Genomic DNA, 14,886 nt, shown 5'->3' on the forward strand with positions numbered 1-14,886 from the left:
GTACCATGTACATTGTAATAGAGGACACTTTATTTTAAATAATTATTTTCGCTGGAAAAAGAGAATTAGATTGACATGCCGTTATCAATAACATTTTTTACCATAAAATGCTGCCAATTAGCATTTTAAATTTATGGCTGGGTTCCTTTATGTTTTCAGTGTATCAATACCAACATTTTACAACTTTTTTCCCCCCAATGACTAAAGGCCTTGAATTTTTGTATCTATTAGATCCTTTACGATGATGGGAAAATGGTGGTTGAGGTGGATGGTCGAGCCACTCAGAAACTTATCACTAACTTGAAGCCAGAGACATCGTATTCCTTTGTTCTGACGAATAGGGGGAACAGTGCTGGAGGTCTTCAGCATAGGGTTACAGCAAAGACTGCACCAGATGTACTGCGCACCAAGCCAGTCTTCATTGGGAAGACCAACTTAGATGGGATGATAACTGTGGAACTTCCTGAAGTACCTGCAAATGAGAATATAAAGTGAGTAAAGATTCTGCAGTTAGTGAGAATGGCAAGTTTCCTACATCCCAAAATTAACTCTTGTTAATCCCCAAAAGGTATAAAATGGAATATTTCAGTGAATTTTTCATCTATTAATTATCATCATCATTATTATTTATTTATATTACCATAGTGCCCAGGAGCCCTAGTCTTGGACCATTCAGACAGGTGATATACAAACACAGAATACAATCTAATCATTTTAGGCTCTCCTGGAATCTGATTGGCATAAGATAGATATTCACACATGGTTAACGAAAGCATCATAGGTAGAAATTATGGGAATGCAAGTCTGTAATTGAATCCCCTGTTCTGGAACTAACAATTCAGCACCATTATGGTCTCAAGTCAGCACTTTTAAACTATCATTTCCTTTTGACTCCATGACACAGCCTAGAAAAGGGATTTTGTAGAGCTGGTCATAAAAGATTAATTCTTCCTTTTGGAAATTTTTGAGAAAGACAACCTTCCCCCCTTTTCATTGAAAACCCCAAAAAAAAATAAAAAGTTTCCAGACTGGAAGTTTTCAGCCAAGAGCTTCCTGGTTTTTTTTGTTTGTTTGTTTTTGACAAAAAGCTGAAATTTTCTGTAGAAAGTAAACACTTTTAATAGAAATGTTCATTTAGTCAAAAATCCAATTTGCCATCAAAAATGGTTTTTTGATGGAAAATTATCAACCATCCTCAGGGTTTTGTTTTATACAGTATTAAAGTGCAATTTGATTATGTAAAAATGGCATTTTGGGTTATGTGTTTATTGTCTCATAGTATTTTCTAGATCAAAGGTGCTCACTTATCAGTTTAGAAGTAAAATGGTGTATTTTTATTTCACAGTCATCCCTGCAAACTGTAACTGTCCTTATCATGAATCATTACAAGTAATAAGATATTGCAGGCCAACTTATGCCTTCAGTTACATTTGTGCCACCAGTTCCCACTGAAGCAACTTGCAATATCAAGCCTCAGTCACTGCAAGGACTAGTGAAGGCTTAAAAGGCTATTACAATACTTTGTACAATACCGTGAATGAACTAATTATATAGGCAAGAATGAAGTTAAGTAATATCCAGGTAAGAACATAAGAACGGCCATACCAGGTCAGACCAATGCTCCATCTAGCCCAGTATCCTGCCTTCCGACAGTGACCAGGGCCAGTTTCTTCAGAGGGAATGAACAGAACAGGGCTATTATCAGGTGATCCATCCCTGTTGTACAATCCCAGCACCTGGCAATAGAGGAAGGAAATAGAGAAGTGTTTGCTGACAGAGGGAGCCAATCATTACACTAGAATGTAACCTGGACGGTTTCTCTTGCTCCCACTTCTGAGGGTTGTGGTGAGAAGGGATCTCCACCTCCAGAGAGCACCGCCATCAAGCACATCAGCAGGGCGGTACCCCGGCATAGTGTCCCGCCCCCTGGTTCACATTTGCACCCCCAGGGTAAGACCCAATGCCCCCATCTCATAAGGAGACGTCCTTGGGATGCCCACTATGTTACTTCTTTGGATCTGGAGCCGACATCAGCAAGTTCCTGCACTGAGCAAATGCCAAAAGTTGTGCCAACTAAATGACTCTCACTTAAGTTCCAACTGTGACCTCCAGGAGGGCGAGAATCCCAGCCCTCTGCTTGCTCAAAAGCCAACCTCTAGGTTTTGCTGCAAGGAAGGTGAAAAACCCAAACAACCTTGGTCAGTCTGTGGTATGGGGAAAAAAGCAGGTACCAGCTTATCCCTTAGCCACAAAGCGCTTATTAGTTTAGCCCTCAGCAACCTAGATAAGGGAGGAAGGAGGTGCTGACGGCTGGTAACTAGCAAACAAAAAGTGGCCCTGAGCACAGGGTGCCTATCATGGCTCCAAATCTCATGCCAAATCCCACAAGATGTCCAACCTACCCTGAATATACTGAGGGGGCTGGATGTCTTGTGGAACCCAATCTGTTCTTTTTGGCACTCTCCCATTGCAGAAGCCACAAAACCACACCCTCACTAGGCTTCGAGACCTCGTGAGATAGAAAAGTAAGTTCATTGGGAAATAAAGTTGCATACAATAAAATGGTTTAAAGCTTAGAAGCAGTCCCTATCTGTTAAATATAACTTGAATTCTTAGAGTTTAAGGAGATAATAATAGCTGTTGTGTCTGGGAGGGAAGAACCATCTTGTAGAGTAATCACCATTAAACTTTTTACAGTTGCCATTTGTATGTGATTAACATTGCACTACCATGATTTTGTCTATCCTAATATGGTAGGATTACTAAATATGGAGAATCCTGCATTAATGTTAATTAGGCAAAAGGAAAAACTGATAATGGGTTTACTATAGTGCATTTTAAATTAACACTAATGGGACATGGGTGCAATTTCTTAGTCACACCATAATTTGTTAAAGAAGTTGGGGAACATAACTTTCATTCTTCAGTGTCTTATAATGGGAATGAGTAGATATTGTAATAGAGCTGTGCAAAAATATTCATATCCAGAGCTAAATGGATGTCTTTTCACCAGTTCTGCTTCAGGTAAGGTGTTTCTGGCATTTTGCCAAAATTTGTGTACTTACTAAAAACAGTATTTCTGACTGAAAGTTGCTGTGCCTGCTTATGAATCCCTGCCAAGTAAAGGTGGGAAATTATGCAAGGCCTGTGTCCCAAAGAAAACAAACAGTTAAGCAATCCCTTCAAGTGTTTTGCATCTTCTGTTGACCCACTTAGCCTGTCTTGTATGTTACCAGAGCCCTGGTTATACAGTGAATGTTCTAACAACACGGCAGCTGACATAGGATTGCTCCCCCAAATAACTGTCAGTGCTGCATAGATATTCCTTATAGATCTAGTTAGTGTCATTCTGCAACCTACCTTATGTGTACTCCACTTTAACATTGCTTGTGTGTGGGCAGCAGTCTGATTGGCTAATCAAGGTTGTGTGTGGCGTCTGACACTTGGAAAGCATAACAGAGAGTGTTAGACAAGAAAGGCTCACCTTGCGTTGTGTGCTTTGATAGAAATTTATGAATGTGAAGGGAAATGAATGGTTATCATTTAATGGTAGCATTCCACTAGTCAATGCATATGATAAATTTAATCTGTGATAGCCCAAGTAACTTGTTCACATACTCAGCCAGAACACATTAGTGTGCAAAGTTGTACTCTCAGCTGATTTTCTCTTAATTTTGAGGAAACCACTTTTTTAACGACTGTAATTACTGACCACATGAAATTAAAAATCGTCTTAAGGTTGTGGCTGGGCAGGTTGAAGGAATCTACAGCTATCATTGAGGCAAATATTTGGACTAAACACAAAATGTGTATTTAAAAATAAAATGGATAATGAAATGTTATGTGTAACTTAAAAGATATACAGTTAAATCTGTTCAAAATAACAAAATTAAGAAGAGGTTTGTACCCATCTAATGGCTTACAATAGAAAAAAGGAATAAACACTGTAATCTGAACTGACTACCTCAATATATTGATTTAGGAATTTGATTTTATTCCATTAGGTGAATAGCGGTAGCCTATGGTAAGAGGGAAATCATAGCCAAGAAACTACACTTCTCCAACTTTTTTTTAAATGCCAGTAGGGCTGAAGAGGGTTGATGGACCTAAGATATTCCTAAGAAATAGGGAAAGCTATTAGGATGTATGGAAGGGCATATGAGGAGTGCTATTCTTTTTCTCTGTACTATATTTTAAACAGTGTGCTAACCTTCCCTCTCACTGCATTGAGGGTACAGCTGGCCTTTCAGGCCTGCAAAGCCAGAGGCAAATCTCAGCTTTTATTTTTATTAAAGTAAGATTTTAGCCCTTTTCCTTCCAAAGACAGCACGGAACATGCTAGATATGAACAAAGATTTTCAGGGCCTTTCTCTACAGCTGCACAAAGCTGGACTTTGGGAACTATGAAATCTGGTTTGAATTTTAGAGAGATTCCAGAACAATTTATGGTTACCCAGGCTATTGTTGGTGGTGGTGGGGTGTTGCAAGCTGCATCCCAGTGGATTACGCACAGCACTGTGAACAAGGGAATCATATATTGCAATCCCAGCTCTGTCCCTGACTCTCCCTATGACCTTGTTCAAATCACTTAGGCCAAAATTTTGAAATATAAGCACACCTGACTAAAAGTGGCCTGGTTTTCAAAGGAGCTGAGCACTCATCCTATTGAAGGCAATAGGGGTGGAGGGAACTCTCCAGTCACTTATTCCGGTGCCTAATTTTGAGCACCTAAGTGTGACAGCTTTGGCCTTATCTTTTCTGCCTCTGTTTCCCCAATTATAATTTTGGGATAATAATATTGTAACCCCCTGTCAAGGTTTTTTCCCCACTTTGAACTTTAGAATTCAAGAAGTGGGGACCTGCATGATTACTTTTAAGTTTAATTACTAGCTTAAATTTGGTACGCTGCCACCAGCCAGAAGTAAGTGTCTGGCACATTTACTGTTTCCCCAAAACCTTCCCTGGGGAACCCAAGACCCAAACCCCTGGGGTCTTAAAACAAGGAGAAATTAACCATCCCCCCCTTTTCCCCCTAGACTCTCCCCTCCCTGGGTTGCCTTGAGAGGCTTACACAGATCCAAACTCCTTGGATCTTAAAACAAAGAGGAATTAACCATCCCCCTCCTCTTCCCCCACCAATCTCTGGTGAGTTCAGACTCAATCCCCTGGATTCTAAAACAAGGAAAAATCAATCAGGTTCTAAAAAGAAAGCTTTTAATTAAAGAAAGAAAAAGTAAAAATTATTTCTGTAAAATCAGGATGGAAAATGCTTTACAGGATACTCAGATTCATATAGACTAGAGGGACACCCCCTCCAGCCTGAGATTCAAAGTTACAGCAAACAGAGGTAAAAATCCTTCCAGCAAAAACACCATTTACAAGTTGAGGAAACAAACATAAGACTAATCTGCCTTGCCTGGCTATTACTTACTATTTTGAAACATGAAAGACTGATTCAGAAAGACTGGGAAAGCCTGGATGTACGTCTGGTCCCTCTTAGCTCCAAGAGCGAACAACAAACCACACAAACAGCACAAACAAAGACTTCCCTCCACCAAGATTTGAAAGTATCTTGTCCTCCAATTGGTCCTCTGGTCAGGTGTCAGCCAGGTTTACTGAGCTTCTTAACCCTTTACAGGTAAAAGAGACATTAACTCTTAACTATCTGTTTATGACACGCCTACCAAATTTCAGACAGTGTGGAACCACACGGGCGGTGATTTCTTCCTAGAACTTTAGAATAAACAGATTAATAAAACACATGCACCTTTACATATGCTACTAATTATGTAAAACTACAAGACTTTTCACATTTTAAGGACAATTTTTAACCAGTTGATTCTGGGAAACTTTCACGGGAGAGTGCATCAGCTACTTTGTTAGCAGCTCCTGAAATGTGTTGAATGTTAAAATCAAAATCTTGGAGAGCTAAACTCCACGCAAGAAGTTTTTTGTTGTTTCCCTTGGCAGTATGAAGCCACTTTAACGCAGCATGGTCTGTTTGTAGCTGGAAAGGCCGTCCTCAAACATATGGGCGTAGCTTTTCCAGGGCATACACAATGGCGTAGCATTCTTTTTCACTGATTGACCAGTGGCTTTCCCTCTCAGACAGTTTCTTGCTGAGAAGCACGACAGGATGGAAGTTTTGATCCGGTCCTTCCTGCATTAAAACTGCTCCCACGCCATGCTCAGATGCATCTGTGGTTACTGGGAATGGTGTGTCAAAGTCTGCGGCCCTTAGCACAGGGTCAGACATGAGTGTCGCCTTAAGCTGGGTAAAGGCCTTCTGACACTCATTAGTCCACTTAACTGCATTCGGCTGGATCTTTTTGATCAGGTCTGTTAGTGGGGCAGCGATTTGGCTGTAGTGTGGAACAAATCGCCTGTAGTACCCGGCCGAGCCTAAGAAGGATTGGACCTGTTTCTTTGACTTTGGAACAGGCCACTTTTGGATAGCATCCACCTTGGCCTGTAGGGGGTTTATTGTTCCTTGATCCACCTGGTGTCCAAGGTAAGTCACTCTGTTTTGGCCTATTTGACACTTCTTAGCCTTAACAGTTAGTCCGGCCTGCCTGATGCGCTCAAAGACTTTTTCCAGGTGTTCCAGGTGTTCTACCCATGAATCAGAAAAATGGCCACATCATCGAAGTAGGCAACTGCATATTCTCTCAATCCTGCTAGGAGACCATCCACCAGTCTTTGGAAAGTGGCAGGTGCATTTCGCAGCCCGAAAGGAAGCACATTAAATTCATACACCCCTGCATGGGTGATGAAGGCTGACCTTTCTTTGGTGGGTTCATCTAGCGGTACTTGCCAGTACCCCTTGGTTAAGTCTATTGTGGAGATGAACTGGGCATGTCCCAATTTCTCCAATAGCTCATCGATGCGTGGCATTGGATAGTTGTCGGGACGAGTTACAGCATTTAGCTTACAGTAGTCCAGGCAAAAGCGTATTTCCCCATCTGGTTTGGGTACTAGAACCACTGGAGATGCCCATGCAGTGGTAGAGGGGCGGATTATACCCATCTGTAGCATGTTTTGGATCTCCCGTTCTATAGCAGCTTGGGCATGAGGAGACACCCGGTAGGGTGGGGTTCTAATAGAGTGAGCATTACCTGTGTCAATGGAGTGGTATGCCCATTCAGTCCGTCCTGGGGTGGCTGAGAACAATGGGGCGAAACTAGTGCACAGCTTCTTGATCTGTTGCCGCTGCAGATGTTCCAAGGTTGTGGAGAGGTTCACCTCTTCCACGCCACCGTCACTTTTTCCTTCATACTAGACATCTTCAGGCCACTAAGCGTCATCTTCTCCCTGGGCTGTAAACTGACAAACCTTTAAGTCTCTGGAATAAAAGGGCTTGAGAGAATTAACATGGTATGCTTTAGGCTTTAGGGTTGAGGTGGGAAATGCTATGAGATAGTTAACAGCTCCCAGGCGCTCTTGGACCGTAAATGGCCCTTCCCATGACGCTTCCATCTTATGAGCCTGTTGCACCTTCAAGACCATAACCTGGTCTCCTACCTTGAAGGAACGTTCTCTGGCATGTCTGTCATACCAGGCCTTTTGCTCTTCCTGAGCATCCTTTAGGTTTTCTTTAGCAAGCCCTAAAGAGTGTCAGAGGGTGCTTTGTAGGTTGCTTACAAAGTCTAGAATGTTAGTTCCTGGAGAAGGCGTAAACCCCTCCCATTGCTGCTTCACCAGCTGTAATGGCCCCTTAACCTCATGGCCATACATAAGTTCGAATGGTGAAAACCCTAAATTGGTATGTGGTACAGCCCTGTAGGCAAAAAGCAACTGCTGCAACACTAGGTCCCAATCATTGGAGTGTTCATTGATGAATTTACGTATCGTGGCCCCCAAAGTTCCATTAAACCTCTCCACCAGGCCATTGGTTTGATGGTGGTAAGGGGTGGCAACCAAGTGATTCACCCCATGATCTTCCCACAGATTTTTCATGGTCCCTGCCAGGAAATTAGTTCCCGAACCTGTAAGGATGTCGGAGGGCCAACCTACCCTGGCAAAAATGTCTGTTAAGGCCTGACACACAGTTTTAGCCCTGGTGTTGCTTAGAGCTACTGCTTCCGGCCATCGGGTAGCAAAGTCCACGAAAGTCAGTGTGTACTGCTTTCCTCTGGGGGTCTTTTTTGGGAAAGGACCCAGAATATCCACAGCTACTCGCTGAAATGGGACCTCAATTATAGGGAGTGGCTGGAGAGGGGCTTTGACCTGGTCTTGGGGCTTTCCCACTCATTGGCACACCTCACAAGACCGGACATAATTAGCAACATCCTTGCCCATCCCCTCCCAGTGGAAGGACTTCCCCAACCAGTCTTTGGTTCTGTTCACCCCAGAATGGCCACTGCGATGATCATGGGCTAAGCTTAAGAGCTTTCCCCGGTACTTAGTTGGAACTACCAACTGTTTTTGAGGATGCCAGTCTTCCTGGTATCCACCAGAAAGAGTCTCCTTGTATAAAAGTTCTTGTTCTACAACAAACCGGGATCGGTTAGAAGAACTGAGAGATGGTGGGGTGCTTCGTGCCGCCACCCAAGCTTTCTGAAGGCTGTCATCTGCTTCCTGCTCAGTCTGGAACTGTTCCCTTGAGGCTGGAGACACCAGTTCCTCCTTAGACTGTGGACTTGGGCTTGGTCCTTCTGGAAGCGATGTAGGTGATGGGGTTGTTTTCGTTGATGGTGAACCGCTTTCTGCTGGTGCACTATGCAATATTTCAGGCTCTGGCTGAGCCTCTTGGGTAGGGTTGTCTGCTGCTTCTGCCAGTTCAGGCCCGCTGGTGCCCTCTGGCGTTGGAGTGGTAGATGGGTTTGCAAGCACTGGCGTAAGTGCTGGCAACAGTTCTGGTGCTGGTTGCTTTTCCAGGTCTGGTTCTGGGACTGGATGCACTGTGGCTGTTGCAGTCGTTGGCAGGGGATCTGGGTCCACCACCTCTAACTGGGTCTCTGGTAACACAGACAGGGCCCTTGTGGATGGCTCAGGAACACGGATGGTTCTGGAAGCTTGCCTGGCTTGGCTGCGTGTAACCATTCCCACCCTCTTGGCTTGCTTTATCTGGTTGGCTAAGTCCTCCCCTAGTAGCATGGGGATGGGATAATTGTCATAGACTGCAAAAGTCCACATTCCTGACCAGCCTTTGTACTGGACAGGCAGTTCAGCTGTAGGCAAGTTTACAGATTTTGACATGAATGGGTAAATGGTCACTTGGGCCTCTAGGCTGATGAATTTGGGGTCCACTAAGGATTTGTGGATAGCTGACACTTGTGCCCCTGTGTCTCTCCACGCAATAACCTTCTTTCCGCTCACTCTCAAGGTTTCCCTTTGCTCCCAGGGTATTTGAGAGGGATCTGGGCCTGGGGATCTGTGGTGTGATGGTGGTGTAATGAACTGCACTCGGTTGGGGTTCTTGGGGCAGTTGGCCTTCATATGTCCCAGTTCATTACATTTAAAACATCACCCAGCTGACTGGTCACTGGGTTGAGGTGGGTTGCTGGAGACTGGCGAGGTGGGACAATAGGGTGTCTGGGGCTTTCCTTGGGTTGTAGGTGGGGTCTTGGGTTGCCCTCGGTGATAGGGTTTATTTTCGGTTTGCCCTCTGTGATATTCACTCCCCTTGCTAGTAGCTATTTTCTTTTCTGCCACTTCCACCCATCTGGTGCCAATCTCCCCCGCCTCGGTTAAAGTTTTGGGTTTCCCATCTAGGATGTACCTTTCTATTTCCTCAAGAACACCCTCTAAGAACTGCTCCATTTGCATTAGGAGGGACAGCTCTTCCAGAGATTAAACATTTGCTCCTGATACCCAGGCATTCCAATTCTTTCCAATGTGGTAGGCATGTCGGGTAAATGACACATCTGGTTTCCACCTTAGGGCTCTGAACCGCCGACAGGCATACTCAGGTGTTAGCCCCATTCTGATTCTGGCCTTGGTTTGAAAAAGTTCATAATCGTTCATGTGTTCATTAGGCATTTGAGCTGCCACCTCTGCTAAGGGTCCACTGAGCTGTGGCCTCAGCTCTATCATGTACTGGTCTGTAGAGATGTTGTACCCATGGCAGGTCCTTTCAAAATTTTCTAAGAAGGCATCAGTATCATCACCTGCCTTGTAGGTGGGGAATTTTCTGGGATGGGAAACAAGTACCTGGAGAAGGGTTGTTAGGGTTGGCTGGTACATTTGGCTTAACCTTTGCTAATTCCAGGACCTGCTGGTGGGCCTCCCTCTGGAGCTCCAAAGCCCTCCCCTTAACTATCTGTTTATGACACCCCCGTTTCTTCCCTGGGTTACTCAGGAGCAGGCAACACTCACTTGTGTGCCTGGGTGCCTCATGTTGACATTAAGGGAGATCCGGAGTGATGATGTTGAATAAATGGGAACCTTTATCCATCCCTCTGCTGCAGTCCCTTTACTCCTAAAGGAATTTAAAATTGACGGTGCCTCCACCTGGCTGTCCCCTGTACACACTCAATGGCGTGCCTTGGGAACCTCCAGGAATGAACCCCTTCAAATAGTAACAATAATAACCTGTGGCATGGGTCTAACTCAAATACCAATTATAAATAATATACATCCAATATACTTAAATTAGAGCTAACACTCATTTACTTAAAAACTTAAAGAAACAGAGTATAACAGACTAAGAATAAATGTCATTAGTAATTTAAATCCACAGAAGCAGTTGAATAAAATCAATTAACAAATATACTATAGAGTAATGAAACATGTAAGTGGCATTTACACTGCCACCATTCACCCCACCCCAGAGTTTACACTCCTCTGGATTTCAGAGTCCTAGGTTCTTACTTGTGTGGGCACACTGGAAGCTCTGCAGCTGGAGACAGCACTCTGTTGGTTCTGTGCATCAGTCCAGCCAAGATAAAAAAACTACACAACCTCTCTGAAATTTGAGTTGGCTCCACCAAATGTCAGCAGCTCTGGGTCCTGGCTCTGTAGGAAGATCACTCTGCTCCTCCTCAGACTCAGTCTCTCTGCTGTGCCCCCCTTCCCTTGCAAGTACTTTCCAAACAAGAGTGGGGATTACTCTCAGCTCCTTCACTGCAGGCCCACCTTTTTCAGCTCTAGGCACAGCAACAGTCTCTGCTCTGACTCCAGTGAAGCCACTGACAGCCTTGAAGCTCCCTGCTCAATCAAAGCCCTTGTAGGCTTTTAGCAGCAGCTCCTGGTATGGACAGGGCTCCACAGCAGCAGTCTCAATCCTCTTCCCAAAATGAAGTCTACCACCTGCTCTCCCTGCATGAGGAAGTCTCCCACCACCTTTCCCCAAGGCATCATGGGAGTTGTAGTTTCTAAGGCTAGATTGCAGCACACAGTTTTCCCCTGGAACACTCCCAGTAAAGTTCGGAGGCCCTCTAGTAAAGGGTGCCTACATACTTTTCTACATCAAAAGGGTGTTGTGATGATTAATCAGTTAGCATTTGCAAAGTTGTGTCATCGCTAGAATAAAGCCAAATGCGCACACAACCGTCCAATATGGATATGGAGCCTAGTACCTCCAAGACCACAGTTTCTTTGCAGAATCAGACCTTACATTTTTTTTTCAAAGTTGATACCTTTGCTTACAAATAAGTGTGGTGACCCAAAGAACAATCCCTTTCATTGTATAGAATGAATGAGTTAAATTTGGCAGTTCCCCAAAAAGTCATCTGACTAAGCCTCTGTCAAAATCTTCTGACTGGCACTGTTCTTAATGGTGTGGTGATGGTGACCAGGAGTCTATCATGTTTGATAGGGCAAAAAATGGTTTCACAGAATTATCCAATAAACAAGGTGATCCAGACTAAAGGTGTCTGAAATGGTTGACTTGCTGCTTGATCTGTCTTTTAGTTTAATGTAAAAATTACTTTGTTTAAGCCTCAATTTCTTGCTTCCCCTTTGAATGAATTATTATTTCTGAGGGATTAGTCAGTTTGCAAAGGCTGTACAGGAACCAGGGATTTATTACTACTCATACTTCAGTATTTATATAACTCCTGTTTCAGCAAAGCAGGCACAGCTAGCTGAATAGAAAATGGGATCATCCATCCTTTTTTGAAGGATCAAATAAGATGATACATTTTTAAGAGAACATGTGAAAACCATTTGGTCTGTGAAAGGACAATCCCATCTTACATATTTATTTCTGAAAATCTTATTTGCAGCATTTTTAATAACTTCCAGCATCTTATATATAAGCCTCCTCAGTCTTACCTAAATATGATCTTTTATAGTTATTTCTATGAAGAAATGTACTATAATGCTAGCTTTGATCTTGTTGTATTCCATGTATCCTGGTTTTTATGTTGAGTCACTGATAAAACAACAAAGAAATCATGTGAAATAAATAAATACAAAAGTTTGGAGATGCATACCCAGCATCAAGGCCCAGATTTTGTAAGGCTTATACTCAAGTTGAGCAGTATCTTCCTCTCCCAGTAGATCCATTGAAATCAATTTAATCAGTGGGACTATTTGGGGAGTACAGTACTGCTGACTGGGTGCAATTATGGTCCTAGTGAAGTCAATGGAAGTTTTGCTGATGAGTTCAATAGAACCAGGATTTCACTCAATGTAAGTAAAGCTGGCAGAATCTGAGCCTATAACATTTGCTAGAAAAAGGGTTGTTTCACCATTTTATTGATCTGCATAAGAGATAAGATATTTAGTCAGCCCCTCTCATTGTTATAAACTCATGCTACATTTTCTTTTACCAGTCTAGGATAGAATTCTTATGGGCTGGGATTGGTAAATAGCATTCACGGGTCTGTGGTACTTAGAGTGCTGAGTACCTACACTTCTTGTTGGTATCAACTATAGTTGTGGATGCTCTTTGAAAATTAGGCCCATGATATTTTTTAAAAAAGGAAATGTTAACACATTTAAGCATATTGTATGGTAATAAAAAAGGGCAGTCATGTTAGAGCGTAGAACTCCTTTATCTCTAGAAGTGTTTTCACATGCTGCAAAAAGGGAAATGCAGACTGAAGGAGCTCCATCGAGATGATTACTTCATAGGCTGGTTTAGACTGAGCTCTTGGTATAGGACTGTGGAGAAGGATGGTTATGGATTCTCTTACTAATTGCTTCAGAGGAGGCTGTTCAACTGTATTCCTAGCCATGAGTGAAATGAACAGACAGCCACTCTGGCAGAAAGAAAATGGATAATAAGCCATAAAAAATGGCATGCCAGCATAGGTGAAGATTGTCCATGGTCCTTCAGCCTTATCTTCTATTACTAGTCACGGAGGCACCTTAAATATGAGATCTGTCATCAGGGCAAAGGAAGGCAACTAATCTTCCCTATCCTCTCTGCTATTGAAACAAAGAATAAGTGTGTTTTTGGCAAATATATTAAGAAAATATATAATATCTATTGTTGTCACTCTGTTTCCTCGGTTCTGCACACTAATATGAAAGGATAGACCTGCTTGACATATACTCTGGTTTGGTGGGAGCAAATGAGAAAGAGACAATCCGGGAACAAAAAATAAAAAATGCTGCTTCATCTCAATTATACTGAAAAATGTCATTTACTGAAAATTCTTTATGGGAGAAGAGAAGAGGATGTTTTTCAGGGGAATGTTTGACTAGTAAATTGGGAATGTATTTTGCTTTGAAGTCCTGACTGTGAAGAAAGCTGAGTGGTGGGGTTTACTATTCTACTGTAATGAACTATATGTTAGGCACTTACAGAACTTGTTAATGATAATTTATAGTAAGAAGTAAAGGGGACGTGTGTCTTTTAATATATATATATATATATATATATATGAAATGATAATTAAGAAGACATTGAGTGTGTTTATATATAAAATGTTATCTTAATTCTTAATTGTGTGTTTGTGTATATATATATAAAAATATGTTCTTAATTGTCATTTTATATAACACACACACATATACACACAAGTCTGTTATAGATATATAATGTTTTAATTCTTGGGGTATGTGTGTATATAATGTCTTAATTCTCAGTATTTATATATATATATACACACACACACACACACACTCTTACCCATTATACATATATATTGTATTCTTAATTCTCAGTTATATGTATAACTCCCCCATACATACCCGTTTATTTCTTACTATATATTATTGACCATTTTTGTATTATGTCTATATAATACTATAGTATGAGAATAGTAGCAGGATCAGCAAATACATTATGTTAACATCTCATTCCCATTATACATGAAAATTGAGAGAAGAGTGTGATGGTAAATGGGCTCTTGAAAAATCCTGTAATAAGTTTCAGCTTATTGGTTTCCGTACGCTTAGAATGCTGGCAGGGCACAAGTATCCCATGCCTGTTACATTTAAAATGAGATAATAAACTGCAGTCAACCATGTAGGCATTACGAAATATTATAATTATAGTTTCATATAAATATTTATGTGTTTAGATGAAAAAGCAGGTAATTAGTGCCATTTGTTTGTCAAATGTTGTACACTAGAATTTATCATCTGTTTGTTTGCAAGAGCCTCAGTAGTTTTCTTAGAAACTTTTTGAGAGAGTGTAACAACATTTCATGTACAAAATTTGCCTTTATTTCAGCACAGTTGTCTCTCTCCAGAGAAGTTGGCTTTAAGCTCACATCCAACCTTTTTGACTTATCCACTCACTTGATTTAGACCTCATTGTTATCTATTACTTCCTTTACAGAGGTTATTATATAGTAATTGTGCCTTTGAAGAAGTCTCATGGAAAGTTTATCAAACCATGGGAAAGTCCTGATGAAATGGAATTAGATGAGGTACAGTATTTCTATTTTGATTCTTTCTGTTTCTGTTTTAGTAATTAAAATATTTTAATGATTGCATCCCACTAATGCACTGATTTCAGTGAGTTTAGTTGTCTGGATATTTTATCTT

General features: G+C 41.8%; 1 protein-coding gene across 45 annotated transcripts in view; it reads left to right on the forward strand.

Moving 5' to 3' along the window:
• Positions 1-14,886, forward strand: part of PTPRD (protein tyrosine phosphatase receptor type D) — a 1,732,597-nt gene that overhangs the window by 1,585,722 nt on the left and 131,989 nt on the right. For all 45 annotated transcript variants that reach the window (XM_050942985.1, XM_050942995.1, XM_050942996.1 and 42 more), the window contains 2 exons: positions 232-491; positions 14,678-14,768. In XM_050942985.1, the coding sequence (XP_050798942.1) occupies positions 232-491; positions 14,678-14,768 (351 nt within the window). The remainder of the gene's footprint in view (positions 1-231; positions 492-14,677; positions 14,769-14,886) is intronic.

Source organism: Gopherus flavomarginatus, chromosome 3, assembly GCF_025201925.1.
Source record: "Gopherus flavomarginatus isolate rGopFla2 chromosome 3, rGopFla2.mat.asm, whole genome shotgun sequence".
Taxonomy (NCBI): domain Eukaryota; kingdom Metazoa; phylum Chordata; order Testudines; family Testudinidae; genus Gopherus; species Gopherus flavomarginatus.